The 27,198-nt window shown below is 45.0% G+C and overlaps 5 protein-coding genes across 11 annotated transcripts; 3 read left to right on the top strand and 2 right to left on the bottom strand.

The window, feature by feature from the left end:
- Positions 1–459: 459 nt before the first annotated feature.
- drl (derailed) lies at positions 460–18,739 on the bottom strand. Of its 2 annotated transcripts, none has more exons than NM_057791.4 (4): positions 18,247–18,739; positions 2,043–3,360; positions 1,580–1,876; positions 460–1,455 (listed from the first exon to the last, which is right to left on the bottom strand). In NM_057791.4, exons 1-4 carry the CDS (start codon positions 18,350–18,352, stop codon positions 1,344–1,346), a joined length of 1,833 nt encoding a protein of 610 aa, NP_477139.1. In that variant the 5' UTR covers positions 18,353–18,739; the 3' UTR covers positions 460–1,343. Both variants share the same exon structure in this region, with proteins under 2 accessions (NP_477139.1, NP_001260566.1).
- A 403-nt stretch (positions 18,740–19,142) lies between these two features.
- Positions 19,143–23,038, bottom strand: pigeon. 2 transcript variants are annotated; one of them, NM_001201915.2, is made up of 9 exons: positions 22,889–23,038; positions 22,426–22,830; positions 22,061–22,362; positions 20,839–22,002; positions 20,550–20,782; positions 20,276–20,490; positions 19,981–20,205; positions 19,753–19,899; positions 19,143–19,635 (listed from the first exon to the last, which is right to left on the bottom strand). In NM_001201915.2, exons 1-8 carry the CDS (start codon positions 22,950–22,952, stop codon positions 19,775–19,777), a joined length of 2,733 nt encoding a protein of 910 aa, NP_001188844.1. In that variant the 5' UTR covers positions 22,953–23,038; the 3' UTR covers positions 19,143–19,635; positions 19,753–19,774. The 2 variants fall into 2 exon arrangements, with proteins under 2 accessions (NP_001188844.1, NP_476946.1); NM_057598.5 differs by lacking the exon at positions 19,753–19,899.
- A 316-nt stretch (positions 23,039–23,354) lies between these two features.
- On the top strand, positions 23,355–25,218 carry gammaTub37C (gamma-Tubulin at 37C). 2 transcript variants are annotated; one of them, NM_001273636.1, is made up of 4 exons: positions 23,355–23,477; positions 23,547–23,749; positions 23,858–24,448; positions 24,508–25,218. In NM_001273636.1, the coding sequence occupies exons 1-4, from the start codon at positions 23,429–23,431 to the stop codon at positions 25,036–25,038; spliced, it is 1,374 nt and encodes a 457-aa protein (NP_001260565.1). In that variant the 5' UTR covers positions 23,355–23,428; the 3' UTR covers positions 25,039–25,218. The 2 variants fall into 2 exon arrangements, with proteins under 2 accessions (NP_001260565.1, NP_476922.1); NM_057574.5 differs by having other exon boundaries at positions 24,508–25,111.
- Positions 25,219–25,293: 75 nt separating this feature from the next.
- Positions 25,294–25,988, top strand: CG46059 (uncharacterized protein). Of its 3 annotated transcripts, none has more exons than NM_001316401.1 (3): positions 25,294–25,569; positions 25,620–25,693; positions 25,743–25,988. In NM_001316401.1, the coding sequence occupies exon 3, from the start codon at positions 25,746–25,748 to the stop codon at positions 25,887–25,889; it is 144 nt and encodes a 47-aa protein (NP_001303330.1). In that variant the 5' UTR covers positions 25,294–25,569; positions 25,620–25,693; positions 25,743–25,745; the 3' UTR covers positions 25,890–25,988. The 3 variants fall into 3 exon arrangements, with proteins under 3 accessions (NP_001303330.1, NP_001303329.1, NP_001303328.1); NM_001316400.1 differs by having other exon boundaries at positions 25,468–25,569; positions 25,629–25,689; NM_001316399.1 differs by having other exon boundaries at positions 25,481–25,569; positions 25,620–25,689.
- A 282-nt stretch (positions 25,989–26,270) lies between these two features.
- CG42688 (uncharacterized protein) lies at positions 26,271–27,116 on the top strand. Of its 2 annotated transcripts, none has more exons than NM_001273635.1 (2): positions 26,271–26,504; positions 26,566–27,116. In NM_001273635.1, the coding sequence occupies exon 2, from the start codon at positions 26,676–26,678 to the stop codon at positions 26,826–26,828; it is 153 nt and encodes a 50-aa protein (NP_001260564.1). In that variant the 5' UTR covers positions 26,271–26,504; positions 26,566–26,675; the 3' UTR covers positions 26,829–27,116. The 2 variants fall into 2 exon arrangements, with proteins under 2 accessions (NP_001260564.1, NP_001188843.1); NM_001201914.2 differs by having other exon boundaries at positions 26,433–26,504; positions 26,566–26,890.
- The last annotated feature ends 82 nt before the right edge of the window (positions 27,117–27,198 follow it).

The following is a 27,198-nucleotide window of genomic DNA, read 5'->3' as shown; positions in this document are numbered from 1 at the left end:
CACAAAGAGTTAAAAGGCATTGTTTAGCAATTCTAAGAAAACACATGATTTTTATGTAACTACAAGAGGAGAATTCATGATAAAGATATTATTTTTTTTTGCTATAAATGTCGCTCGAGACAGTTGCCATTATCGAGTGACACCTGTAGTGAGAGGTAGGGCACATTGCCTACTCTCAAATAGGCAGTTGGCATTACATGCTTTTGTGCTGCAAAGAGATTGGTTCGGCTGCGTTGGGTCTGGTTGGACTTACTCGGGGCTTGGGGCTTGGGGATAGGTTTCTGGGTGGTTGGGGGCTGGTGTAGGTGGTAACCAAACAGCACATTGCTCTTAGAGTGCGTTGTTTTAGGCTAAGTGACGGGCGTGGCCCGGCTCAATGAGAATGCCTTACTTACCGCAGAGCGTTGCTCGTGCCATTTCCCCTCGGCCCACTTCAAAAAAGAGGCAGCATTTGGTTTTGTTTTTAAATATTATGCACGGACGTTTATTGAAATCGTTTTCTTTTGTGTCTCTGCCATAGAAAACCATAAGAGTAACTTAAGAACTAATGCAAACTGCTTAAGTATATTACACAAAAACTTACAACTCGAGACTGCACTACGCGTACAAGGAGGCGGTAACTTAGGGTTAAGGATTTTGGGGTCGTATGTGCACTAACATTAGATAAATATTTCGAGTCTTACTAGCACTACGGTTCTTAGACATAAACACACACTTGAATACATGTCCATACATAGATATATGTATCGGTATCGTATTGGTATCCCATTATAATGGCAAACTTGCAACGCTCTCTGTTAAACTACGACATATTTTTTGGGTCCTATCCTAGCACTGGTTTTTCGTGGGGTTCTGATTTAATGGATCTGTTTTAGCTACGATTTGTATATCAATATTTGCTATTTATTTTAATTCATTGTGGATTTTTTCAAGGATTCTCTTAGTATCAATTTTACTGGGCCTTGGCTCTTAATTTTTTTTTTTTTTTTTTGAGAGAACATTTGTGTTTTTCTTAACAGGGGAGTTCATAGGGTGTGTTTATGTTTTTCAGATAATCCTAATTCTTGCATTGAAATGTCACATGTCCTTACTGACTAAATATATAACTAGGAGTTATGTGGATAGACGTTTTCAGGCCGCTTCACCGTTCACCGTCCGCCCTCCACATCTTCTCATAAGTCGTTCGTACATTTATGCCTGGGGAGCTGCTACGAACCCCAGTTTTTAGGCGCTACCATTTAATATGTCTTTGGGAACAGAGTGGACGACGTGGTCTGTTGGAAAATCTTGCGACGTCGCCTCTTGTTATATTTACAGGTCTTGGCATGCTTCAGCACCGCTGGTTAAACATATCTGGTAATCTGGGTATGGAACTCCGATAGGCAGATCTGCAGCTGGCTGAACGAAGGTCGCTCAGCTGGCATGGAGGCCCAACAATAGGCCATAATGGTGAAGCTGTAAGTGACAGAGATGGCAAACCATTGCATTAGTTTAAGAAAACAAACTGCGTTAATCATAATAACTTATCAAAATAATATATATATTGTACTATGTATAAGTACATTGGAGCAATACTTACAGCTCATCGGGGCAGTTGAATGGCTGGGCCAATCTGTATCCATCCTTGAGATAGTGCTCCATCTCATAGGGATCGATCTCGGCGTAGGGCAGTTTACCCAGAGTGCACATTTCCCACATGAGAACGCCGAAGGACCAAACATCACTGCCCTCGTTGTAATGGGACTTCTGCAGGGCCTCCAAGGACAGCCACTTGATGGGTCGGTACTCGCCATCGCCCAGAGAATTGTAGTCACCCGGGAAGAGATCGCGACTCAAAGCACTATCAGTGAGCTTAACTCGAAGCTGATCATCAATACTGAGGATGAAAAGGAATGCAAATTAAATTATAATATAATTATAATTATAAGCCTGTTAGTAATTGTTCCAATTCATTTAAATATGATCTTAATCCTTCATTAATATTCCCGCTATATCTACCCTTATTTCTCATTTGCAACCCCATTTTCAAGGGGAATACTTACACACAGTTTCTGGCCGCAATGTCCTTGTGGATGACGCCGTGGTTGTGCAGATGCTCCATGGCCATGGCCAGTTGTGAGCCCATAAGCACCGTCTGAATGGTGGTGACGCTCCTGGCGTACGACGGATCCTGCAGGAAGCTCTTCAGGTTCCTCACACTTCCGGTGGCGGCATAGAGCACAAAGGGCGTGGCATAGTCCTCGATGGAGATGCCCAGAACGGAGAGGACATTCGGATGCGAGGCCTCGTACAGCATCATGGACTCCTGGAGCAGCAGATTCACTTGCAGCTGGCTGGCGTGCTGAGCCACAGTCTTGACCAATACCTCCTGGCAGTCGTTATAAGTGCCGCGATAGATTCGCCCAAAGTTTCCCTCCTGGACGAGGCAGGAGAGCCGGACGCGGCACTTTTGGACTGTCAGCTCTTGGAGACGGCGGTTGAACTCCTCAGGCTCATGCTCATATTCGCGAAAGGGCCGCGTCAGCGTGGCATATGTAGGAGTGATGGTCGATGGGCAGACGTAGATCGAGTTGTGGGCCGTCGACGATATGGTGGGCAGTCTCTGGAAGCTAGAGGTTTTGATGAGATGCACTCCGTTCGAAGGATGTCGCTTGGACGGGCCCTTGGCACAGTAGGCTATCAGGATGAGGGTGGAAACAAGGACCAGAGCCAGAATGCCACCCACAATTAGGGTAACCAGGCCACTGGCCGGTGGCACCAGGTTCTCCCTCAGCATCGGGTCAAAGTCGCGCTTCGATCCACCGGAGTTTCCACGGCCCACTGGCGACTCTGTGACAACCGGACGTTGCTTCTCCGGCGCCTGGTGTCCATTGGCGACCACATGCTCATCGTTTCGATCCACATAGTGAATATCTCCGCCATGTCCCTTACGCGCCGTTTGCAGCAAGTCCAAGTCATCGTCGTCGTACTCCTCGTGCGCACTGTCCTGTTCCTCCCTCAAACAGATCTTCTTCCTTTTGAAGATCAGATTCGTATTGTTATTGGTAGCCCGATCCAGAATGACCTCCACATTTATGGTGACCGTAACCTCGGCATTCCTGGTGCCCGAGCACTTGAGCGCAATGCCCCATGTCTGTGGCTCCACGGGCACATCCCCGATCCGGGATATGTTCAGAATGGGTCGCGGCAACACCTCCGTGTCCGATGTGGCGATATTGATGCTGTAGGGCAGCGGATGGTCCACCAGGGATTGCCACGTAAAGGTCACGTCACTGATGTTCGCCGGCACGGGCACGGCGAAGTTCAAGGCGTAGTCGTTAATGGCGCCCTCCCGCACGTAGTAAAGCTCCGCCGAGACTCCTGCAAATGGATGGAAAAAGGGGTAAGCACATTTAGTACACTTGCAAAAATGGCTCGGCAAATGTATCTTAGCAAACAATCAAACTAACATTAGTACATTGAAGGTGCTTATATAAGTAAGCAGTTCATTCAATTCAATGTTGCGATTTTATTTCGTGTGCAAGCTTGTTGCACATCACCTAATCCGCCCATGCCAATGATAATCCCATCGAGTCGGGACGAAATTAATGATATATTTTTGTGGGCCAGTGAATGGGAGAAAAACTTTTCGCTCAGTCACTCGACCCGACTGCATAATCAATCACACGGGATAACAGTTTTCTTCTGCTCATCGAAGGCGTGGAAAATTGATTTTCCTCCAGCTGGATCGCAACTGGGCAAATATCTGTCGTTCGAGACACTTTAGTGACATATTGAAGGAGTTAAATGGCATGCTGTGCGCTGCCAAAGTGATTGTAATTTTTTTGCCCTGCCCGCTTTTCGACCCTTTTTATTGCGGACAATCAACAAATAAGTTGGCTAACAATGACGGGATGATGGACGAACGCAGAAGCCGTATAGGACCCGCAAGGAAAACCTACATTTTCCACCTAAATTTATGCCTATTTAGGAGCACCGGCTGACACCTGTTCCGACAGCACCCCTTCACTTGTCCTTATCCTTATCTGCAAATTAATCGGATAGTTTTGACAGGTCGTGCGTTGTTCAACCTGCAACTGTTACCTGTGCAACAATGCATTTTTAATTAAATTAGCCGGGCGTCGTGAGATCCCCCCTCCCTACTGTTGCTGTTGCAACTGCGCGGAGGCGCCTCCATGGGATACACAATAAATCAATCAAATTATAAAACAAAAAAAAAGGGAAGTCAGACCCCTGGCCAAGACACGCGACTCCCTTTCGGATGTGGCATGGAGGGGGCGTGGCCGTGTGGGCAGGTTAAATGTTCATGCTTAATTAATGCTGATGTCCCCGCTGCCGCTGCTGCTGCTGCTGCTGCTGCTGTGTGTGTGTTGCATGTTGCTGCTGCAGCATGTTTATTTTAGATTTTTATCGCAGTCGCGGCCCGGCCGCAGTTACATTTCATACTTGTACATTTTATTTTAATTTATGCCACTTATTCCTCGGTCTATTCATGCCACCGGGAACTAGAGGAGCGCATAAAGCGGTCCGCATTATAAACACATATATATCGTACTAATTAGTGGGGCAAACCCCCAGACCCCCAGACAAACCCCACCCCGCCGCTCGCACACGCTTCGTTTGCACTCTGAAAATGTAATTAGTAAGCCCTGTGAGTTGAGTTGAACTGAGTCGAGTCGAGTTGAGTTTAGTTGGGAATGGGTAGGGTAAGGGTTAGGGTATGGTAGGAATGGAGTTCGAGGTCTAAGGGTAGATATGAGAAACTGTCGCATAATGAGCCCAGCTAAGCCAGATAGAGAGCTCGTGATAACTGCAGCGCCGCCGCGGTGCGGGGTCAAAGGGTTAATGGGCCGGAGACATGTGAGGTGCAGCTCATTAAACAGAAAAAGAAGTGGATATGTGAGCGGATATACGAAATGCGATGATAAGAGCCCGAAAGCCGCTTGCTGCAATCCTTTCTGTAACTTAACTTAAGCCATCTTAAATGGTTTATAGAACATAGTTTACAAGAGTCGTGAGGACTTTTTCTAAGTCTAATTTGTATTATTATAGCATTATCATTATGTAAGCCCAAGTTGACCAACTATTAAAACTGCGAAACCCTTTAAACGCAATCTTTATTTGCCCTTCAATTCCTATCAGTCAGTCGCCCATTCTGGCATTCAACTTTGAATACAATTACAATTAAAATTCCGCAGATGTAAAACTTTTGCACCACACCCGCCACACCGCTCGACTTCTAACACAATTATAGGCAAGTAATAGCAATTTACTTTGAACAACCCATCGCCCACAACCCCTCGAACGCCCCTCGCAACGCGTTTTGCATTTCAACTTGGTCTGGTGCTAATTAGAGCTGATTGCCCAACAAATGAAGTCGATGCTGCGGATGTGGAAACGCTGGCGACACGGGGAAGCCAGGTGGCTCGAAGGAAAGAAAATCGATTTGGCCAACATCAATCAGGGCAAAGGACGAAGGGAAAGTGAGCGGGCAGGGCAGACGGCGCCCCAAAACTTCCATTTCCACTTCCACTCGCCAGTTCCACTCGCCAGTACCAGTGACACATAAATTCAGCGTTTGGAGAAAAGTAAAAGTTGTTCAAGCTGTGCGAAAATAGTTACCCAAGTGCAGGAAATATGTCTGAAGGGGAGGAAAAGCAATTGCTTTTCTCGCTGGGTGTTGATAAAACGAAGTGAAAAGAGCGCGGGAAAGAGTTGAGTTTAAGTACAGCCATTTGTGCTGAAGGAACGCAAAAAGGATGAATGCATTTCAGCTAACAGTTTTTGGTGGAAACTATTTTACTTCTATATAGCTGGAAGCTGGAATTTAATTTTTTGACAAAGTCTGCAGTTACTCGCAAAAATGATTTCACATCCTTAAGTCTTTAAGAAACCCCATTTTGCAGGCCAAACGAGGGCGATTTGAATTCATGGCACGACATCTATTTAATTTCAATTACAACCCTAAAAATGCCATAGCAAACGCATCAACCAAAAAAGGGAAAAACTCTTCCACACACACACAAGCAGAGATATGGTAGGAAAAAAGGAAAAAAGAAAATAGCCATTTTTTGCGCTACCAACTGAATATTCCCCCCCACCTAAACTTCCTTTTCCTTTCAGCAACCCGTCCAGATCCTAATTTATGCAAACCCAAGGCAGACAGACATGAGCGAGAGATTTCGAAACCAGGACCAGACTGAAACCCAGACCAGATCATAGTGGGTAGTTTGGATATCATTTTATGCTTTCTTAACATATTTTTTGTCGTTGTTGGTTGCTCGCCCACATTGCGTCATTCGCTGGATTCTGGCTGGGGATTTCGCAGGCCATAAATCCGAAATTGTCTTTTGACACATGAATATGTTGTGCATTAAACCCAGACAGTGGGACCAAAAACCAAAAGGAGACACCCCCGTCGAAAGTCAGACGACATTTTTATTACCATCTGGGGGATGCTCCATCTTTTGAAGGGGGGGAGGCTGGATGGTTCCCGCGGCCGATGATGACATTCGTTTGGGCATTGGCCTAGAAGTTGATGCTGATTTAGGGTCATTACCGCGGGCCAACTCTCTGTTTTCTTGGGCGGGAAAAGGCTTGTGTCGAAATCTAATGGGCTCTGCCATTTCAATCTGCATACGAGCCCAGAAAGCCCTGAATTTATCTCAGCCAGAGGCAAGTACATCGCAACCCAAGCGGATTCAATTTGCTGGCCTCCATGCAGAGGAAGGGTTACTCTCCATTGGGCCTGGGAAACTGCAAACTACATGGCCGTTGTGCCTATCATGCAACTTGCAATTCACAAAATTATATGTTAGTCGGCGAGGCTGATTAAATCGGAGCCGAGTCGAGTGGTAAGTCGGGAATCTGAGCTCCAACTAACCATAAAAGGTCAAGAAAAGTTGGAAAAATATACGAACTTGGTACACTGAAAACACTGGTAGTGAAAAAGAAGTTCATATTTGTAGTATTTTGAAATGATATATATTGTATTTAAGAAATTTATTAAACTGTTGGCTTAAAATGAATAAATCAATATGTCATTGTGTCTCGACTCCACATCATTTTCTTCCAGTGAACCATTGGCCAAGGAAAGGTAATTTTTATGCCCAAATGGTCATGATTCGTGCTCGACTGCGTTGGCCCGACATTTGGCCAAGTCTCGTCTGGCCAAACAACTTTACTTCACCCGGCTGCGATCCACGGAGCGTCAGAGTGTAAGACAAACAAGCCAAAGGACATGTGGAGTGACTGCGACTGACAGTCGGTGTGGTGCCTCCGGCAGATTCCCCCCCTGTTCCGACCAACCAACTCTGTGGCAACTTCATCCAACGTCCAGTAGCTGCCAAGTATTTCTATTTGTATTTCATCGCCCCGCTCGAGCAGCTGCAATTTATTTGCCTTGGTCTTTGGTCTTTCATCTTGGGGTTCTGGTCTGATACCGCTGGATACTGGTACAGCTCCTTATACCGCGATGCTGAAGCTCTTCTTATAGCCATAGCCATGCCTCCATGCGCCTGCAGCACACATGCTACCTCCACCCGAGCCCCACTCGTGTGTTTTCCCTTACATTATCACCTCGACGCGGCCTGGTGCGATGGATATGGATGCTCTCCGCTGGTCAAGACGATAAATTCCGCGCAGGAGGCGGGCTGTGGTGCATAAATTATGTTGCCAACTGTTGTTGGATCTCTATGACGAGGCCCATAAGAGAAACGCATTACATTTATGGCGTTTGCCTGTCCTTGGGGCGGAAGAATGTATATTCTTAAGCCTCGTTACTTGAGTCTCTTCAACTTCAATTAAAAATGTAAAGGAGCAAAGATCGTAACTAGTTACGAAACTATATTGCCTTGCTTTGTGCTCTTCCAATAGTCTTAAATGTGTGTTGAACTAACCATCAAGAAAGAGTTAATTACCGCATTTTATGCTTGAACTCCATCCAAGGTGCCAAGGGATACTATTTAATAAAATTGTATTATATACAAAGAGAAAGACTACGATTTGCGAGCCCTAAAAAGGATAGTTAGACAAAACTCCGCTATTATTTCTCTACAACTGGCGCCCAACGATTTCCAGTTATTTTATTCAGGCTCTACGCAAGCGATTTTCGAAGCTCACTCATAAGGACCTTTCCTGACTGAAACCCATTTGGGTCAAGGCAATTAAACAGCTTAATTATTCTACCACTAATCGGTAATTAATCTAATGCTCAAGCTACTTGGCTGATACGAAGGAGCAGGTCCTTCGACGGGCACTTGGGCAGGTGCGCAGTGGAACCACAAATGTAGGGTTAGTAGATGGCTGTTGCCTTCATCAAAGGCGTGATAGGGAGTGAAGTGAACTGAAATGAAGTGAAGTCTTATTGACTCATAAAAAATCAAAGGCAGCATTAACGGGCGAGCTCTTAAATTTAATGTGATTATCTGGAGAAGTTAATGTGATTATTATCCGAGCGATAGCAACCGACACCTGGCGAAGACAACGGGGAATCCAGTTCATGCGGCAAGACCCGCCCACATCCATCAGTCCTGCCTCCGGGCTCCACCCTCGACAGGGATTTCTGCCATTAACTTGCCACTGGTGCCAAGTTTTTTTTATCAATTTCCAACTTGAATGGGTTTATTTTGTTTGGTGAATAATTTCCGCAGAAAAGGTGGGCATATAACTACTTAGGAACTGCATTACTATGTGAAAAGTTTTCGTAACCCTACTAATTGTCATTTCTCTCAGTGTGATTTGTTAGCCTTTTTGCTCGAGCTGCATTGCGTGACGTAATGAAATTTTTATCACCTCTGGCTGAGGGATCTCCGAATCCGTCTGTATATCGGTGTCTAGGCGCTGTCATAAAATTTATGGTAAGTCATAAAGCGAGGGCGGTGGACCGACCACCACCAGACCACCAGACAGGGACAAGCAAATGGTCTGCTTAGGATTGGCCATGGGTGGGGTTTCTGGGCCTGGGACTGGGTTCTCTGGGGGGAGGGACAGGTGGCACCACCTCCAAAATCTCCACCACCTGGCTGAAAGATGGAGCCCCAAGCGTTGCCCTGCGGTTTACTGGCTGGGTCTGCTCGGGTCAGCTCCTAATGTGTGCTGTGGATTTGGATATGCATACAGCCTCAGTCGCCATGGGTGGCCCATTCCGCAGTCAAAAGACAAAAAGACGCAGTGTGTGTGTGAGTGAGCTAAGTAAACAGCAACTTCCTGTGCTGAAATTTCAGACCAAAAATTTATGAACAATTTTGACAAGGCAGTCGGTTTTTTGGCCAACGCCGGAGGAGCCTCCTCGTCCTCGGGGCATCGTTGAGGGCCCAAACAAACAGTGGAGGGAGCGGCCGAGGCGGATCGTCAGGGAGCGAAACGCACATATTTTTCAATAGCACCCCAGGGATGCGGTAATTTATGACTCTGACCGTGTGAGAGGAGCTCTTGAACCTCCAGTAGTATTGACTTTTTTGTTGCGGACCAGCTGCTCGTCCGACAAACAAGAACAAAAGAGCAGAAGGCGGCAGGACGAGCAGATTAGCATTGTTGCATTGGCGTAGGCGTTGCTGCCACTGAAGTGGACATTGTCACCCATGCCGCCCCCCCAAAAAACCCCACCGAAAAAAGTGGCTGGTGTAACCCCCTTCGGAAACTTTTCAGCTTTGTTTGTTTCGAGTGTTTTTTGGGTCAAGCAAATACACACGCACATATATTTTTGGACTCTGGTTTGTTTTCATTCGCCGTTGAAAAGTGGTTAAGGCTCTATCATCTTGTAAACGTGACGATGCAGAAGGGCGAAGAATAAAACGGAAAATCCAACCAAAAAGTGTAAACTTTGCCACACACGATGCTGAATCAGAAGTTTTTCCCTCTGCTTTTCCCACCGCTTTTCCCTCTGCTCCGTTTGGCGGTGGTTTGCTTTGCTCATCAAGTCCGGTGGATAAGTGGAAAGTGGAAAAAATACATCCATATGTTAAGATCTGTATAATTAGCACAGCTTAGCGGTGAGATAATTGTATGCGGGGGCTTTTAACTAATTAGACGGACGTTAAATAAATGTTTGTTTAAGTGGGTAAGTGGTAAGCATAATAATGACGTACTATGAAAACAAGAACATGAAAAATGCAAGCGGACAACAGGTAACAACTTCATTTAATACATAATCCTTCTTAGTAAACATTATAATGGCTTACAAACTGTTTAAATGACACTTAATTGCCTGAAATTTTGAATGGTCTCTATTTAGATACTCAAAAGAAATTCACTTCAAGTAGCTCATTCCGCTCACTTAATAGATTTACATTTGAATACACACTCATTCACTTATTTATTCATTGATAGCCAACCCCTCCTGGCTTTTCCTACATTTAAATATGTTAATGATTATGTTGCCAATGGCCACTCACCCCCTGAACTACCAGACATTTCACGCTCCACACCGAAGAGAATCCAACAAAAGCACTCACATATCATGAAACAGACATGATAATAACCGCGACTAATTCACGGAAGAACGCAGAGCGAATTGCATTCGCCGTGGAGCGAATCAGTCGAAACCCCCTCGCAGTAAATGAATTTTATAAATACTCAGCTTCATCGCCTAATTAAACTTAAAATAAACCGCAACATAATCAGGATTCTGCGGCTGTCTCCTTCCCCTTCACGTGCCATGTGCAGTTTTCATCGGGCGTGACAGGAAAATTACGAACGCAGCTGATGATGATGATGAAAAAAAAAAAAAACAGGAACTCCTCACTGTCGTCAATTGCAGACATAAATTATATAGGCCAGGCCATGTCTGCTGATCACATAGCCTCATGCGAAGAGTGAAATATATTTTGATTAGCGCCAAACGATTGGCACATGTCCGAGGGTGTTGAGATCCATCATTCCCAACTGACAGAAGGAAATAAGGAAGAAAAAAAAGCAGAAATTTGGGGCAATCGAACGCACTGCAGTTTCGAAATTTGTTTGTCTGAGTTATGGGACTTAGTTTCAGCTCGGCTGTGGACCAAAGTTTTGTTTTTATGATGCCAAAGAATAACGCTCGCAAGTTTAAGCTGCTTTCAAAAGTTTTGTTAAACGTGTTCCACTCGGCTCATAAAATGCTTTTATTCGTGCCCCAACTGTTGTTGTATGGAAATATTAATGTATAATATGCACAAAATTCACGTGCCTTTGCCTGTGCATTAAATATATTTCGAAAAGTTCCATAATTAAACAGCACTTTAAGTTGAAGTATTTGAAATGCAAAAATTTTCACACCTTTCAATAGCTCATGTTTTCCTGGGTTAAATACCCGTAACTACTGTTTTTTTTAAGATAGAAAAGTGCAGTATAAATACGATCCCCCACTCAGCTGTTAGTTCAATCTGTAGATTATCCCCCAAAAGAAAATCATTACTGGCCCCCACATGCATATCGCCTTTTCATGGGCTCTTAAGAGCTCCAGAATATGGTTAATTGCCATCCATGTTATCAGAACACACACACACACATGCACACAGACAGAGAGAATCAGCCAGATGTGTTTTCGTAGAGGGAAAGTCCCCCACTTTCGCTATCTCTTCCCTGTGCGTGGGAAGAAGCTGGAGCTACTGCATCCATGGTAGCTTCTGTTGTGCGGGCGTGTGAAATTTTCCAATAAGCTGCACTGGGTAAATATGTGCTTATGGATTTTTGGAGCTCGAAGCACATAATTGTGCGGAAAGTAATTAGCATTTGGTTAATGGATTCCCCGACAGACCCATAATATGCTTCATTTAGGCTTCTTCAGTGGCGACTTGTGCCTCGCCATCTCGTTGAATATCGATTGGCCGTTCATTACCACCCCTCCTCCTCCTCCTCCTTCCATGCGACGGAAACACCACATTCGATTCCCACAATCAATTCTCTCATATCAAATGGATGCCACACACGCGCCGGCATTTTTTCCTCTGCTTCCTGTCGGTCGTCCGAAAGCAAAGGAGTTGTGCCAAGGAACAAAGGCGGGCAATGAAAAAATTAAATACAAAATAATAAAAAATAATTTACGGGCTCATTACGAGAGTCATGTCAAGATGGCCCAGGGGTGGTGGGAAGCGAAGAGGTGGTTGGAAAGGGAGGAGGACGTCGAGGCGCCCGCCGGAATTCGCCAGCAATCAAAAAATATGGCAAGCATATGACAGTGGAACGAAGGGTGGGTAAAATACAAAGCATAATAAAATGTCTTCCATAAGTTTTACGCATTACATAAACGCATTTATGCATTCTAGCTTAATAAACAGGTATATTGATTTTTTCTTTAGGTGAATATAACTTGTTTTTGTGACAGCACACCACTGTGCCGCTGTCAGCATCGGTAATGTCAGCCTGCAGTTCGCCTGCAGGCGAAGGCTCCTGGCCAGGCACATCCACATCCACATCCACATGCACCCCTGCCACCAGCGGTTGCAAATAAAGCACTCAACGCGGGTTGCACGCAGGGTTGAAAGTAGGAGGAGGAGGAGCAGGAGGAGGAGGACCCCTTGCTCGCCAGGGGTGGAACAGGCTTCGAGACGCTGACTCCGAGGAGGGTTGGGATGGAAGCCACGGCGTGCTCAAGTGCCGGGTCCGCCTGCTATTCATTCAGTTTTCAGTGGCAGAGCCATCCTGGCCGGCATATCGCTTCCGGGCGAAAGTCCTCCTCCCCCTGCGCCCGTTTGTTTGCATACGCAGTTCGACGGCAGGACGAGGGTCAGGGACACCGAGCTGTGATTCTAGGGGGAGCTCCCGGTGCTCCTGGTGCTCCTGGTGCTCCCGGTGCGGCTGCTTGTTTGCACGACGCATTTCTGGTCCATTAGGTAGCGACGTCGTGCCGCTGGAAAGGTTGCTACCTTTCCAATGCCCCTCCTCCGTCATTGACATTGTTGTGTGCGACTTTTGTCACTTCGTCGTACGGGACAGGGGAGGGTTGGTTGGATGCGTTGGTATCCACTAGATACAATTGCTTTTTGGTCGCGTGCATTGGCCTTTGTTTATTTAGACATTTTATTTGCAGCCTAGTGGATGCATTTGCAGGATTAAAACGGACAACCCCCTGCTAATCACCGATCATGATTGTGGGAAAGTGATTTTCCTCCGGCTTAATTGCCCTCAGGCTGGAGTTTTCCTCGCTTTCGGTTGGCCCAGAGGTTATTTGATTTGAGCTTGCCGTGCGCGGGTAAGATGATTTTGGCATTTTCCCAAGGATTAGCATAAATAGAAGAGGCTTTTCCATTGATTTAATCCCCACACGCAATCGGAGCTCGTTCTTGTGAAAGCCCAGCAAGTTTTTCCATCGCCCACATGTGTTTGCCATCGAAGAAGGCCATTAAATCCGCCGCATAATGGACGCAACAATTTGTCTAGGCCCATAATTGGCGGAAGAAAAAAAAAAGAACTCATAAAAACCAAATGATAAACGCCAACCGAAAATTGGGAAAAACTCTGAAGTCGACTGAAAGTTATGCAACTCATTCTGCTCTTCATTCGAGGGGTATGGGAAAATGGGCGGCAACGGAAAACTCTCCCATTTCGTGTCTGACCACCACCAATCATGCAAAATCCGAAAAAAAAAAACTGAAGAAGAAAATGCAACCGAAAACAGATCCCCCAGCAAGAAGAAGTCCAAAAGAACATAAACAATTGAAACTGATTAAATTAATTTGATAACAAGTCCGGACCGACTGACAGAGGAGCATTGAAGCACTTTAGATATGACTGAGGAAATTCACTTTTTCACTGAGGGGGTGAAAATCGAGTTGATATGTGAAAGCACTTTGGGGAATTTGTGGCGCTGCTGAATTGGAATGTGAAATATGATTTTAATTTAAATAAATTTAGTTTAATTGAAAGCTGGATAAATGGGCTGCTTCAAAGCAATTACAGATAGTTTAATTCGGTTTCGCTCTTTTTATTTTGGCCTTTTTTTGGGTTCAGTTCCATGCTACAAATTATAAAGATTGACAGGGAAGTGAGCACTTGGGTATATTAAGTATTATTCATCAAAAACTTGTATTTACAATACAAAAAGTATTGTATTTTATTGAACTTTTTAAATATATATTACCCATATTATATAGGCTATGAATCTAATATTATGCGTAAGGGCTTCTCTCATAATATACGAAATATGTAGAAATAAATCAAATATAATTATTACATTTTATGGCTATTGGCGACGAGATGCAGCTTGCATCGTAAATTGCAGTAAAGCATGTAAGATTATAAAGGGTTATTTGTGGAATCCGATTACATTTAAACAGAAAATTGCTCTGCAGGCACCATAAAACATTCAAAGCCTCCATTTATTGTAAACTCCCCATAAGCTGTTAGTTTATGTTTACTGCACTTTTTTTTGGTTCGAAAACTTTAACATTTTGACTGGAAAATCTGCATTTGTGCACATGTGTGTGTATGTGGGTGCGAATGCATGATGAACAACAAGTTGCTCATGATAATTTGCTATAATTGTCACCCTGAACAATAATCAAGCAAACACAACATCCGCAAATGATTTAGTGATTTAATTAAGCGCAGTGGTGGCTTAAATTACGTAGGCGTTGCCGCCTAACCATAACCGATTTTTTGTTAATGATGCATAGTAATATTGTGCAACACACGGGGATGAAGTGATGGCCAGAAGGGGCACAATGACTAGCCATAATCGAGGGGTGGGGGATGGAAGTGCACGCAGAAAAACTAATCTAGAACTTAAATTTTGTGCTCTCATGCATAAGATAATTATACGTATCATTAGCACAGAAAGTACAAGACATTTCTAAGTATACCATAATCAATTCGATATTTAATTACTATTTTGCTATATTTGTTCATATTCAAATATATTTTTATATCCTTTTTCCTATATGATTTATATAATTTCGAATGAAAGCATAAAATTCCTCCCGACCAGCGAAAAGTTGCACATACTGTTGGCACAGAAGTTGCTGCAGTTGCTGCTGTTGCATCGATTGATGTTGCTGTTGCTGCAGCATCTGATGTCGTCGTCCTTGTCACTGTTGCATCGACATTTCTGCCGCCTGTCTCTGTCCGCGTTGTTCATTTGCCAATTACGCGTTTAACTCTGCATGAAGCCAGACATAACAACCTGGCAACTGAATGGATCGCTACACGCAGCGAAAATTCCAAAAGTAGCAAAAGAGTATCAAAAACTCTCTAGATAAAAGTATCATTGTGTACTCGTTGCACTCAAGAGTGATTTTAAATCACAAACATAATAAGTAAGTACAAGTGTAATTGATGTACTGAGTAAATGTTTTTCGCCGTGTAGACAGGAGACAGGTGGCAGGGGCAACCGCTTGTTTGTGTTGGCGTGGCAAGTTGGCAACACATGCCGCACGCTCGGGCAGATCTAATGCCTTCGCTTCCAACTGCAGCATTAATTATTCCGAGGGTGAAATATTTTTGGCCACGCACGCCAGAGATTTCACTACAACTTCTGGGCCAAATCCTGGGATGCAGATGATGGCGATGATGCTGCTGCGCCCTAATTGAGTTCACATTACTTGCCGAAATATGTTGCGTTTGGGGGCAAATGCTCTTGCTTTTATTAGCCAAACGTGAGTTGGCAACAATCGCCATTGTTCGCCGGCAAATCATGTTCATTTCGAGATGATGAATCCTTCGACCCGCGCCAGTTGAAAGTGTCAAACCATTTAGAGAGTTGGGATGGGGTTGAGATTAGCAAGTGTTGATAGACAGACCCGAAACGTGACTGGCAACATCCATGGGTTACATGGATTAGGGAGGGATCTGCTCAGACAGCTGGCAGGGCTACAAAGTTGGGCAAAGTTAAAAGCCCCATTGAGCCAAGTGTGTGGCGGGGGAAAAGTTTTCCGAATGTTATAGGATGTTATAGGTTCTGGCTATATGAATTTAATTGCTTTCCTTGCCATTAACAGTGGGGTGCCACAAAGCCTGGGAGATCAGTGTCCTAAGATGGAATAATGGTAGTTCCCTTTAGATAACGTGTTACCCTTGACTATCCACACCCAACGCCGACAACTTTGGTCACTCATTGCAACCGCAAAATCCATCAACTGCACCGACTTTACATATCCGCTCATTTCGCTAACGAGCTGGGCCACAGAGCCACCGAACCAAGAAGACCCTCGCCACCGCCGCCCGGCTTGATCCACACCTGACATGGTTTGCATAGCATAGAGCACAGCAATTTGGGGCGCACTTCTGGATGGAGAAGTGGGTGGGCCATGGGATGGAACATGTGTGCTATGGGTATGTGTTCGGGTATGGATGTTAGCCTAACGAACAGTGAATGCCATGCCGCAGCTGCATGCAAGTGCATGGAGCTCTTCTTTGGGCGATTCTCCTTCACTCTGCTCCTGGGTTGACAATTTAATTGATGTGCACTCACACAAAGGCTTTTGAAGCGACCGCTAAAAAAATAAAGTGAAATAAAATAAAATAGAGTGACACCTAGCCAGGCGTTGCGAACACACACACAGTGAAGTCTCGGAAAGTAGGTCAGGCATGCAACCCGCTGTCAGCGCTGAATAATTGGAGAGGGTATCGCCACCCAATCCCGAAAGCCCAAAACCAAAAACCAAAAACCCTCTGGGGAAAGTGCAATTGGAGGAGTCGGGAATCGGGCGAAAAATGAATAGCGGCCACCGCTTAATGGGTTTTAATGCTGATTTCGTTTGACACTCGGCTGACACAACTAATAAATTTTCCGCTGCCATGTCAAGTGGAAAGCCTCAACTGGCCATCCATCCCATAGCAAACCATCCCACCCACTTGCCGTATCGCCTTTGATTGATTGTCTGCTGGCGCTTTCAACTGATTGCGAGGTGTGTAGTGGAGCAGCCAGGACTCGGGGGCCAGAACTGCAATCAAACATGAATTACGACGAGTGGCAGACGCTGATAAGCGGCTAGATAAGCGCCTGATTAGCAGCCCGGCACTGCAGTTCAAATATTTACCCAGTTATTCACAAGTGACGCGATGCAATCTGCGTACCTACATACTCCGCACTCCGCACTCCGAAACTCCTGACGCCCATCAATCAGCCGGAGGCACAAACACGCGAGTGTTGTAAATTTTACAACATAATTTTTGATAATTTTTCCCTATCAGCTATACAGCTCCCTGCGCCCCCGATCCACAGAACACACTGCCTACAAAACAAACACTTTGCATGTGTTTTATGATGCCACATGGATGTGGCACAACTTGGGCCGCTTCACCCTTTCCTTTTGGCCCATGGATTGAGGCTACTGATTTATTTTTTATATTCACTGGGTTGTAAATTCTTTGTCTGGGCCCTGTGACACATTGTAAAACAATTTTCCCCACTTTTATTAGCTTGGCAATCTCTTCGACAGGATTTGTGTGTGTTTCTTTCTGGCGGGGAATGGCTTGGGTCCAAGAAGACGAGGTTGGGGATGGGGATCGGGGCGAGGTATAAATATAAAAGTAGATTAAAGGTACTTGGGCTGCGGACTCGAGCTATCCCAAGCCGATTTGCTTGGCCAAGTGGAAACCTGGTTATTAGATGGAGATAAACAAATCTGTTTTGATAAGGGCTAAGAATCAGTCACTCGGATTTTTAAGCTTATTAGAGTAGTATTCTTCTATGGAAAATAGTTAGGCTAAATAAATAATATAAACTAAACTAAACTAAATATTTAAATACTCATTTTGGTGTCATTTTTTGACTACATGATTTTACTATTTATTTTCTTTTGAAGACGTTTATAAAATATATCTAAAATTGTTTTGTATTGTTTTAAATTGGATAAACTATGAAAAAATATGATTTTTTAAATAAAAACTTTGATTATAGAGGGATTACTTATCTAGAGATGAATCCACTTGCCAATCGAATTTAATTTAACGCAAAGAAATACAAATTTAAATCGCTTTAGCATTTCTATTTATCTAGATAAGTCTAACGAACAATTAAATCAAAGAAACAGGAAATCATGCTAGACAAATAGAATGTTTTCTTGTTTCTCGGTGAGCTGGCCAATTGAAGGAGGGACAATACTACTTTATATGTAGCTCCGAGGCTAGAAACAATTAAAAGGCATATATTATTTACGCAAAAAGAGTAAATAATCCCAGCAAGTCGCATTCGTTTGCCCAGGAGACAAAATCCCGGCTTGGCATAAATCAAATTTGATTTAAAGTCGAACGAACGCACACAAAGTGGCAAATAATTGCCCAGTTAATTGAAAAGCCAAAAGGCAGGCGAAAATCAACACGATTACTTACCGATTAGGCGCAGCACCTCGTGCAAGTTGAGGAAAATATTGAGATGGGCCTGACCGCTGGCGATCAGGGTCAAAAGTAATCCGATTGTTAGCAAGTTGGGGGCCATCTTTCGGATTCGATTAATCCGCCGGTTGTTTAGTCGCAATAAGAGGAAGAGATAGTTTTAACTGCAGTTCGGCTACTCTGCCGATTTTCTATTTCCCGTTTGGCACTCGCTAAAACGATTTAATTTCCGCTGCACTGCTGTTCACTTTTTGCGCTGCATTTGCAATTTTACGAGCGTCGCGTTGATTTCAATCGCGCTGATTATTACAGGAATTATTTGTCAGAGCATTTGGCACTTTGCCTTCTGGCCGGGAAAACTCAGGCGCACATATTTCCCAATCAGTCTCTGTCTCTGCACCCGTTTTTCCTCGCTTTTCTCGCCGTTCGTCCGCGTTCGTTTTCCGCGTTTGATCCGCTCACCGTGACGATTTTCCACAAACTGTCAACTGGATAAACAAACACTTCGCCACGAAGCGAATGGCTTCCACGCCGAGCGGAGTGGAGTGTGGACTGTGGACTGTGTGTGGCGCTCGTGGACTTGTTCTGTAGAACTTGAAGGCTGGAACCCGTATAACAGTCGTGTTGGAACCTCGAACTCGGTTGCAGTTCGAACATCTCATCGAACATCTCCAATTGGCTAAATACCAAAACTGGCATACTGTTCGATATCCTTTATTAAATTAACTAAACAAACATTCATATAAAGTTTAAAAAATAGACCCACAAACTTCCCAAATGAATTCGAATTAATGATGTAATATAATGATTTTAACCTTTTAACTTTTTTTTATTGTGTTTGATTCAATTTCGAATTAAACTCATGTTGCCAAAAATAAACATTACGACATTTTATACTTTATAAATCGTTAGTTTATTACAGAAAGAGAGACAGAAGCTTGCAGAAGCATAAAATAAATAAGTACAGAATATATAAATACGTACATGATTTTAGGTACATCAATTAACAACATAAATAATTTATAATTACAGACTTGGAATGTGTATCAGTCGTTACACAAATAATAGGAACAGAAAATTAATACTAAAAGCACACAGAAGAACCCTAACAAAAATCAAAGCTGCACGAGAAGAATCTTAACTAATACATTTGACAAATCAAATCTTTGGAATATTTGCAAACTGGCCTTGGCTAAGTACTTGATAATTTGACACAATACTTCATTAGTTACTCTTAACATTAAATTCAAGCCTCCAGTTTCAGCTGATCGATGGAGCTTAGAGTAGTTTCAATAAGCAGATTGTAGTCCAATTCGTTTAGACTGGCCTTCGCAGTCAGCAGGTCCAGAAAGGAGTCCAGTGGCGAAAGGGCTTCGGCAGTTAGATCTGCAAGAATACCAACCAAATTGGTCATTAGAGAGGTGGCTATGGTTAAGTTAGATAACAAGAAACAAAATGTGCAAATGGGACAACGACTGGCGAACACTGAACAGCGTTTCTTACCGGTCAGCGATGGGAATGTTTTCTACCAGATGAGAGGGCGCTGCCTGAACGCATAGCTCGATATGCTCAGGACGACCGTGGTTAGAATGAAAAGCAGAAAAACCAAAAGCAGCGAGTGACAAACAACAGTGTTGGGCTTGCCCAAAGCTGGACGAGATGTGTTCGGGTGAAGAGTGTACAAATGAAAAGTTAACGTGTTTATGGCGGGCTAACCAAGCAAGATCTTACCGCTCCGCGCATTATTTCGCGATTGATTCACGCAGGCCGTGGGTCGCTGCTGGTGCAACACCTCCTGCTGCTGACCCGACAGAATGTTGGCCGCATGCTCGCGTCCGCGGATCATAAGGCTGTCCGGATGCTGCCAGCATTTGAGTAACCTTTGAGCACGCTGCTTGGGCAGAGCAGACAAAAGTGATAGCTTCCGCTCAATGCCCAGTGGAGAATCTTCAATATCTGAAGGAATACATTAAGCAATAATGAAATGAACAGTATATGAAAACAAGTATATATATTTGTTACAAACCGAAAACAATGGCCTTCATCACATCCACTTGCAGTTCGAACACATGATTTTCCACATACTGCAGAAACATATCATAGCCCAGCGCACGATAGCCCAAGTAGGTGAAGAACGAGGAGAAACCCTCGGGCAGGGGAAACGCAATCGATTCCACAGCCAGGCAATAGCGCTCGAGGATTAGAAACAGAGAGTGCTGTTGATTGGCAGCCATTTGGTCACTGCAATCATTACAGACGTGAGTGAAAAGTGATCACATTTGAAATCATCACCAACTCACATCAACTGAAAACCCCTCGAGGTCTCCATGCGCGCATCTAGGCCTGCAGCACGACAAACCAGAGAGCAAAGAGCCCGCGAGAGTTCAAGCTGCGCGGAAACGAACTGGGAGGCCACCGCATGCACATGAGCTGGAGCCTGGGAGCGCTCGAAAAAGGTCTCCTTCAGCCAGCGGAAGCCAGTGTTGGGCTTTGACGTGTGCTTCACCAGGTGAACGCTCAGCTCGCGCAGATACTGTAAATTTCGTAGCTTTAATAAAAATGTTACCTCAAGATTACGCAGCAACTCACCACAGAAATGACGTGCTCCTGCTTGCTGGCTGTGCATCCCTCCAGTTCGATAAAGGGCAGCACTTCGTTGCTGAATGGAAAAGCACTTCCGCTACTATAGTCACCAAATCCACCGGTGCCCGTGTCTGGCGAAAGTGGCGTGGTGCATCTGGACAGAGCCTCCGGCTGGTAGCAGGCCAAACTAAAGATCAACTTCTCCGTCACCTGCTCAGCACTGAATCTAGGCTGCTCCTGCTTGGCTGACTCGTTGAGAAGGTCCCATAAGCGAGTCCAGATGTCCGTGCGATAAGGTGAAAGGCGCTGCTGTGGCGAGAGCAGCATCATGCTGGTATTGTGCAGGGTTTCATGAGAGAGACCCACGCTTATATCGGCCACCTTTGCGTGGATTGGTCGCGAGGCTAAGGCAGTAGTCAATGGCAGTAGTCGCATCAGTGGCTTGGCATCCTCTGGTAGTCCGCGAACAGCAGCCGCATAGCTGCCAGCCACAAGAGCCTCCTTCAGCAAAGCCACCGTATCCAGGGAGAGTGGTCGCTCCAAGATATTGTTCAGCAGCTCGGCCAACACATCCATATCGTTCGAGTGCAAAAGGAAGTAGTGGATAATGCTGATTCTATTGTCCAGCGAACTGTCATTGCGGAAAGCCTCTATCAAATGGGATTTGGGCACGGACAACGAGACCAGATCCAAGGTGGCCGCATCATAAGCCAGAGCTCCCCACTTTCGCAAAGGCACCAGCTGTGTGATATCGGGACTTCGATTGTGGGCTGCACACACGATATGGCAGTTCGGTTCGTGCTGCAGTCCCACGTCCAAGAGGTGGACAAAAAAGGCGGACGACACCAGCAAGTGATGCTGGCCGTGTAGCGCAAATGTTGGCCTCAGCAGACGGGCCTTTTGCCACGGCACACCGGGCATGACGCAGTGCACCACATAGCCGTGGTGAAGCAAAGTCACCGAGTAGGCAAAGTGCACATCCCTTTGCTCCGACTGCATCGGCTGGTACAGGTAGTAGTGACAGACGAAAAACATGCCCGAGGTGTCCGCCAGTATGATGAGATTTAGCGAACTATCGTGCACGCGCAAGGGAACCGCATCGTCATCGTAGCTTGGCGATTCCTCTTTGGAGCCATTGGGCAGCTTTGGCAAATTGAGGGGTATATTAAGCTGCAATAGAAAGATGTAACTACACCTATACGTAATACTTTAATCTTTAAGTACCTACCACTGTTTCCGTTGGCTGTTTTTCGTTAAACTGAAAGGCGGAGAGCGTGGGGCTTAAAGTAGGAGTTGTCTGCTCGCCAGCCTCCTCCCTCTCGTCCAGCAGACTGAGGCTCTTGGCCTTCGGCTTCAAGTGAATGTAATAAAGAGCCTGGCACTCGGGATCCCACTGGGCCCAGCTAAAGTTCCTGGCCAGCGTTTCGTAGGTCAGTATGCTGGTGTCTAGCCTCCAGGCGCTGCCCTCGCCTCCGCCAGTCGAGCATGTGGTGGAGCTCTGCTTGACCACGCAGCTGTACTGCTTGATGGCTAGAAAAAACAGGTACGAGCATGGGAGTTAGAGGTGGATAATGACATATACATGACACCTACATTCCTCGTGGGTGAGCACCAGTAGCTTGTCCTGCCAGCAGGTGCGCGTGGCACTCTCGACGCGCCACAGGAACTGCGTCATCATCTGGCGGTTGGAGGGCTCCGAGTTGAGGGGCGTGGCCGTGCCACCTTCGGAGCTCCTTACCTCCACGACAAAGGCCTGATAGAGCTTGCCCTCAGTTTTCTCCACGAAGGACAGCAATGTGACACTGCTGTTAATCGTTGCCTGGACGATCTCACGGCAATTGTCGAGGGTCCAAAGGAGTCGCAGCTGCTTCTTGGTGGCGTGAAAGTGGCCAATGCACGTCTCCTTGCGCTGATCCTCGTCCGCGTACTCGAATATCCAGGACGTGAGCAGAGATCCATCCTGTTCCTGGCCCAAAATGCGCCACTCGTTTGCCTTCTCTGCGATTTTTACGGACATCCATGAGGCTCGGAGTAAATTGGCGAAATACGAACTCACCTTTATAGCCCTGGCTGGCCAGGAGACCGCAGAAGTTGGCTGCCAAGTTCTCCTGCCGCAGCATTTTTATTTTTTATTCAATATTTGTACATAAACATTTGCAACGAATTTTTTCAATCAGCCTGCCAGTGTGCACGTTGCGCGCTTCTCAGAAAATAACGACTCCCGAGAACCGTTACTCGCAGCCACAGGGTGTGCTGTACAATTGAAAAAGCTAGTCCTTTAAATTTAAAAAAATAACAGTTAATGTTTTATGTAAATGAAAACATAAAAAATATATAACTATGGCTAATTTATTTGAACCTAAATATTTAAAAAAAAAATGGATCAAATCTTAATTCTAAGTATTTTCTATAAGTCCAATAACATTAAATAAATCATAAAGATTAGTAAAGAAAAATAGGTAATAACTTACTGTTGTATTGTACTTCTTGTATATCGATATTAATGACTTCCACTTCCATCTCCAGTTGGCCTTCGATGCACAGTTATTATTTACTGAGAAAGAAGCGAAATTAACTAAACTGCAATTCGAGCAAAATGCCCAGCGAGATTATAACCCTTCAATTGGGCCAATGTGGCAATCAAAGTAAGTTCTTCACGTCGAAATCGAAGTTAAGAGAAGCTCCGGCTTGATCGAGATCACTCCATTCCGCAGTTGGTTTCGAGTTCTGGAAGAGATTGTGCCTGGAGCACGGCATCTCCCCGGATGGCGTCCTGGAAGACTTCGCCACCGATGGACAGGATCGCAAGGATGTGTTCTTTTACCAGGCGGACGACAACCATTACATACCGCGGGCCGTTCTCATAGACTTAGAGCCCAGAGTCATTAACAACATCATGACCTCTCCGTACTCCAAGGTCAGTGCGGAAACTGGTCTTATTGGATCGGATTCTGATCTAATCTACTTTATTTTATGTATTTCATTTAAAAAACTATGTAGATGGATATGTGTTTCCCCTTTGCAGTTGTACAACCAGGAGAATGTGTTCCTCTCCAAGCACGGCGGTGGAGCAGGAAACAACTGGGCGTCCGGCTTTAGCCAGGGTGAGAAGGTGCAGGAGGAGGTGTTCGACATTCTGGACCGCGAGGCCGATGGCAGCGATTCGCTGGAGGGATTCGTGCTCTGCCACTCGATAGCCGGCGGAACTGGGTCCGGAATGGGCTCATATGTCCTGGAACGGCTGTCCGAACGCTTTCCCAAGAAGCTCATACAGACGTACAGCGTTTTTCCCAATCAGGACGAGATCAGCGACGTGGTTGTGCAGCCATATAACTCGATCCTTACCCTGAAGCGTTTGACCAAGTGCGCGGACAGTGTGGTGGTGCTGGATAATACCGCACTGAACCGCATCGCCACCGAAAGATTGCACATCCAAACGCCCACTTTTACGCAGATCAACAATCTGGTGTCCACCATCATGAGTCTGAGCACCACCACCCTGCGATATCCCTCGTACATGAACAACAACCTCATCGGTCTGACCGCCTCGCTCATTCCCACGCCCCAGCTGCACTTCCTGATGACGGGATATACTCCGCTAATGTCCGACTGCGAGGTATGATGATATGACATATGTAAATGGGAATGCAAATAAAAAGAGGCAACCACTTTCAGACCAAGACAAGCGTTCGAAAGACCACCGTTTTGGATGTAATGCGTCGCCTTCTGCAGCCGAAGAACATGATGGTTTCCGCGCTGACGGACAAGCAGAGCCGCCAGTGCTTCGTCTCCATACTGAACATCATCCAGGGCGAGGTGGATCCATCCCAGGTGCACAAGTCGCTGCAGCGCATCCGCGAGCGAAAGCTGGCCAACTTCATACCATGGGGTCCGGCCAGCATCCAAGTGGCTCTGCCGCGCAGCTCGCCCTATGTGCAGTCGGCCCACAAGGTATCCGGATTGATGATGGCCAATCACACGGGTATCAGTTCGCTCTTCAAGAGGGCCTTGGCCCAGTACGATAAGCTGAGGAAGCGCAACGCCTTCCTCGACAACTTTCGCCGCGAATCCATGTTCCAGGACGACCTGACCGAACTGGACATCGCACGGGACACGGTTGACTGCTTGGTGCAGGAATATGAGGCAGCCACCCAGATCGATTATCCCCAGTGGAGTCCTGCTGTCGAAGCTTCGAAAGCCGGTTAATCGATAATTATTTATAATTCAACCGTCAATACTTTTTATTTTTTTTATCAACAATAATATATGTATTTAAAATACTTTATAATCAATTTAGGAATTATAAAAGTTTCCAGGAATGATTCAACTTACATAAATCAAGCAAAAATAACTCTGAACGAGGTAGGAAGTAGTAACGATCACACCTCAACACACAAAAGTTCTGATATCAACTTTTGTGTGAAAAAAAGGGTTTTTTATTCAACTAAGGATATACAATAACTAAAATTTACTTATTCGTTAGTTAGTTTAAAGTTGGTCAACACAATCACTAATTCCACATCCACATGTATCTTGATATGTGTACATTTTTATAGTCATATTGGCTTTGATTTTTCATGTCACTTCACATTTCCCCGTAACAGACTGAGCGAAATGAATTTTCCATTCGTATTCCAAAATTCGATGTGTTAACACCTTTGAAAATAGTTTGTGTCTTACGTTTTCCGGTACCTATTTTGTTGTTTCTAAGATCCTATTTCTGTAAATAGGCCAAATGTAAGTGTTTAGTTCACATTGCATAGAGAACAATCTAATTTGGTTTAAAGTCCACTTAGCTGCCCTTTTAGAAGGAAATTAGGATACCCTGAACGCTTTTCCCCAAGACAAAATAAAATCGTAAGTGAAAACAATTTATATGATTAATTCTTAGCTTTCCTTTCACTTGGAAGATCATGTGCTGCGGACCCTGTGGACCTCGCTGCTGCGATCCGTGCGGCGGATGCTACAACTGCTGCGTGGAACTCTGCTGTGTACCCTGCACCCCAGCCTACATCCAGTGCTCATTTATGCCCTGCGGACCAAGAGGCTGTTGCTGAAGTGGGGATGTGCCAGGTGCCGAAACACGTTCAACCATATTGTACCTGAAACACTCGTAGATACCCAACATGTCCCAATAAACGAATTTTATAAATGTTAATAGATTGTGTCAAAGATGAATTCTATATTTCGACGCCGTGCTTTAGCGTACTCAAGGTGAAACCTGCTTGATTTGGAGACGAGTCCGATCTCGAAATTTATATTTTCGTGGGGAAAAAATGGAGATTCAAATGCGAGCAAAGTCGTTTGCAATTTGAGAATGGTTTGATCTTATGATCTGCCGACAACTTCGTGTCGCCTTCGCACATCCTCCCAGTGCGCTTCGTCACTACGTTGGCTGCCGTCAACAGACACTATACAAATTCGGTGTTTTAAATTAAGCCAGTGGTTTCCTTGACTGTCATAACTTCTAGAGATATTCAAAGAGACAAATTAACAGCCAATCAATCTAGTAGTCTTTGAATTGGATATCTGTCAACAGTTTTGGAGATGCCAAATGTCGAGAAGGGATCACATTCATTCTTTCCCCCAGCCTCGGTTTGAACACATCTAAAGTAACACAGGAACAGGAATCCCAATGACCAACACCTTTTGGAAATAAATTTCTTGTCGTGGTCAGTCTAAATATATTTTAAATAAAATTCATCTAAGTCTCAATTTAAACACATTTTCCAGACAATATTCTCGTTTCGGTTCTCGAGTGAGTGCGTATCCGTGATCCTTGTTTACTTTGTGGATTCTCTCCATCCATTGACTTCCACCCAAATATCCTAATCCTATCCAAGATGTGCTGCAATCCTGGAGGCTGCTGCAACCTGCCCTCCTGCATCCAGTGCACCAACTTTTGTTTCAACTGCTGGACGGGAACTGCTGCAGTGCCATGTTGCCGAGGTAGTTGCATTCCGGGATGCAGTAGCAGCCCTGGATGCCGTTGCTGATTATCACCAAAATTATTACACAAGTCTACAACTAAAAACTGAAATAAACTAACAGATACCCCAAACGAACAAATTGTAATCTTAAATTCTGTATTCATTTAGTGGTCAAACATCGACGAGAAGGCTAAATGTAGAACATTCATTTATAGGGCCATTTAGTCAAGATCACGGACACGAGACGCTTACAGGAGATGCGAGAGGAATGACTCTTACTCCACCTAACGGAGGATATGCCTTGTTACCCCGCAGCCATTGTATCCTAACGAGGGATAAGTAGCACGCAGGAATAAAATTCAATTCATACCAGTTTTAAGATTATTCAATATTTGAAGCCCAACTATATCACAACATAGTTCATATGGGCACAATC

Source organism: Drosophila melanogaster, chromosome 2L (assembly GCF_000001215.4).
Source record: "Drosophila melanogaster chromosome 2L".
Classification (NCBI taxonomy): Eukaryota; Metazoa; Arthropoda; class Insecta; order Diptera; family Drosophilidae; genus Drosophila; species Drosophila melanogaster.
Note: the sequence above shows the minus strand (reverse complement) of the source record. Positions and strands in the feature narration are given on the sequence as shown.

Excerpts from the sequence above, each read along its gene's own strand:
- drl (NM_057791.4), bottom strand. The coding sequence starts at position 18,352 with ATGGCCCCCAACTTGCTAACAATCGGATTACTTTTGACCCTGATCGCC. Across the intron at positions 3,361-18,246 it reads CGAGGTGCTGCGCCTAATCG|GAGTCTCGGCGGAGCTTTAC; the intron begins GTAAGTAATCGT and ends ATCCATTTGCAG. Across the intron at positions 1,456-1,579 it reads TTCAACTGCCCCGATGAGCT|CTTCACCATTATGGCCTATT; the intron begins GTAAGTATTGCT and ends TGTCACTTACAG.
- pigeon (NM_057598.5), bottom strand. The coding sequence starts at position 22,952 with ATGCTGCGGCAGGAGAACTTGGCAGCCAACTTCTGCGGTCTCCTGGCC. Across the intron at positions 20,491-20,549 it reads TCGAGGGGTTTTCAGTTGAT|TGACCAAATGGCTGCCAATC; the intron begins GTGAGTTGGTGA and ends TAATGATTGCAG. Across the intron at positions 19,636-19,980 it reads GCGAAATAATGCGCGGAGCG|ATCTAACTGCCGAAGCCCTT; the intron begins GTAAGATCTTGC and ends GTATTCTTGCAG.
- gammaTub37C (NM_001273636.1), top strand. The coding sequence starts at position 23,429 with ATGCCCAGCGAGATTATAACCCTTCAATTGGGCCAATGTGGCAATCAA. Across the intron at positions 23,478-23,546 it reads GGGCCAATGTGGCAATCAAA|TTGGTTTCGAGTTCTGGAAG; the intron begins GTAAGTTCTTCA and ends TCCATTCCGCAG. Across the intron at positions 24,449-24,507 it reads CGCTAATGTCCGACTGCGAG|ACCAAGACAAGCGTTCGAAA; the intron begins GTATGATGATAT and ends AACCACTTTCAG.
- CG46059 (NM_001316401.1), top strand. The coding sequence starts at position 25,746 with ATGTGCTGCGGACCCTGTGGACCTCGCTGCTGCGATCCGTGCGGCGGA.
- CG42688 (NM_001273635.1), top strand. The coding sequence starts at position 26,676 with ATGTGCTGCAATCCTGGAGGCTGCTGCAACCTGCCCTCCTGCATCCAG.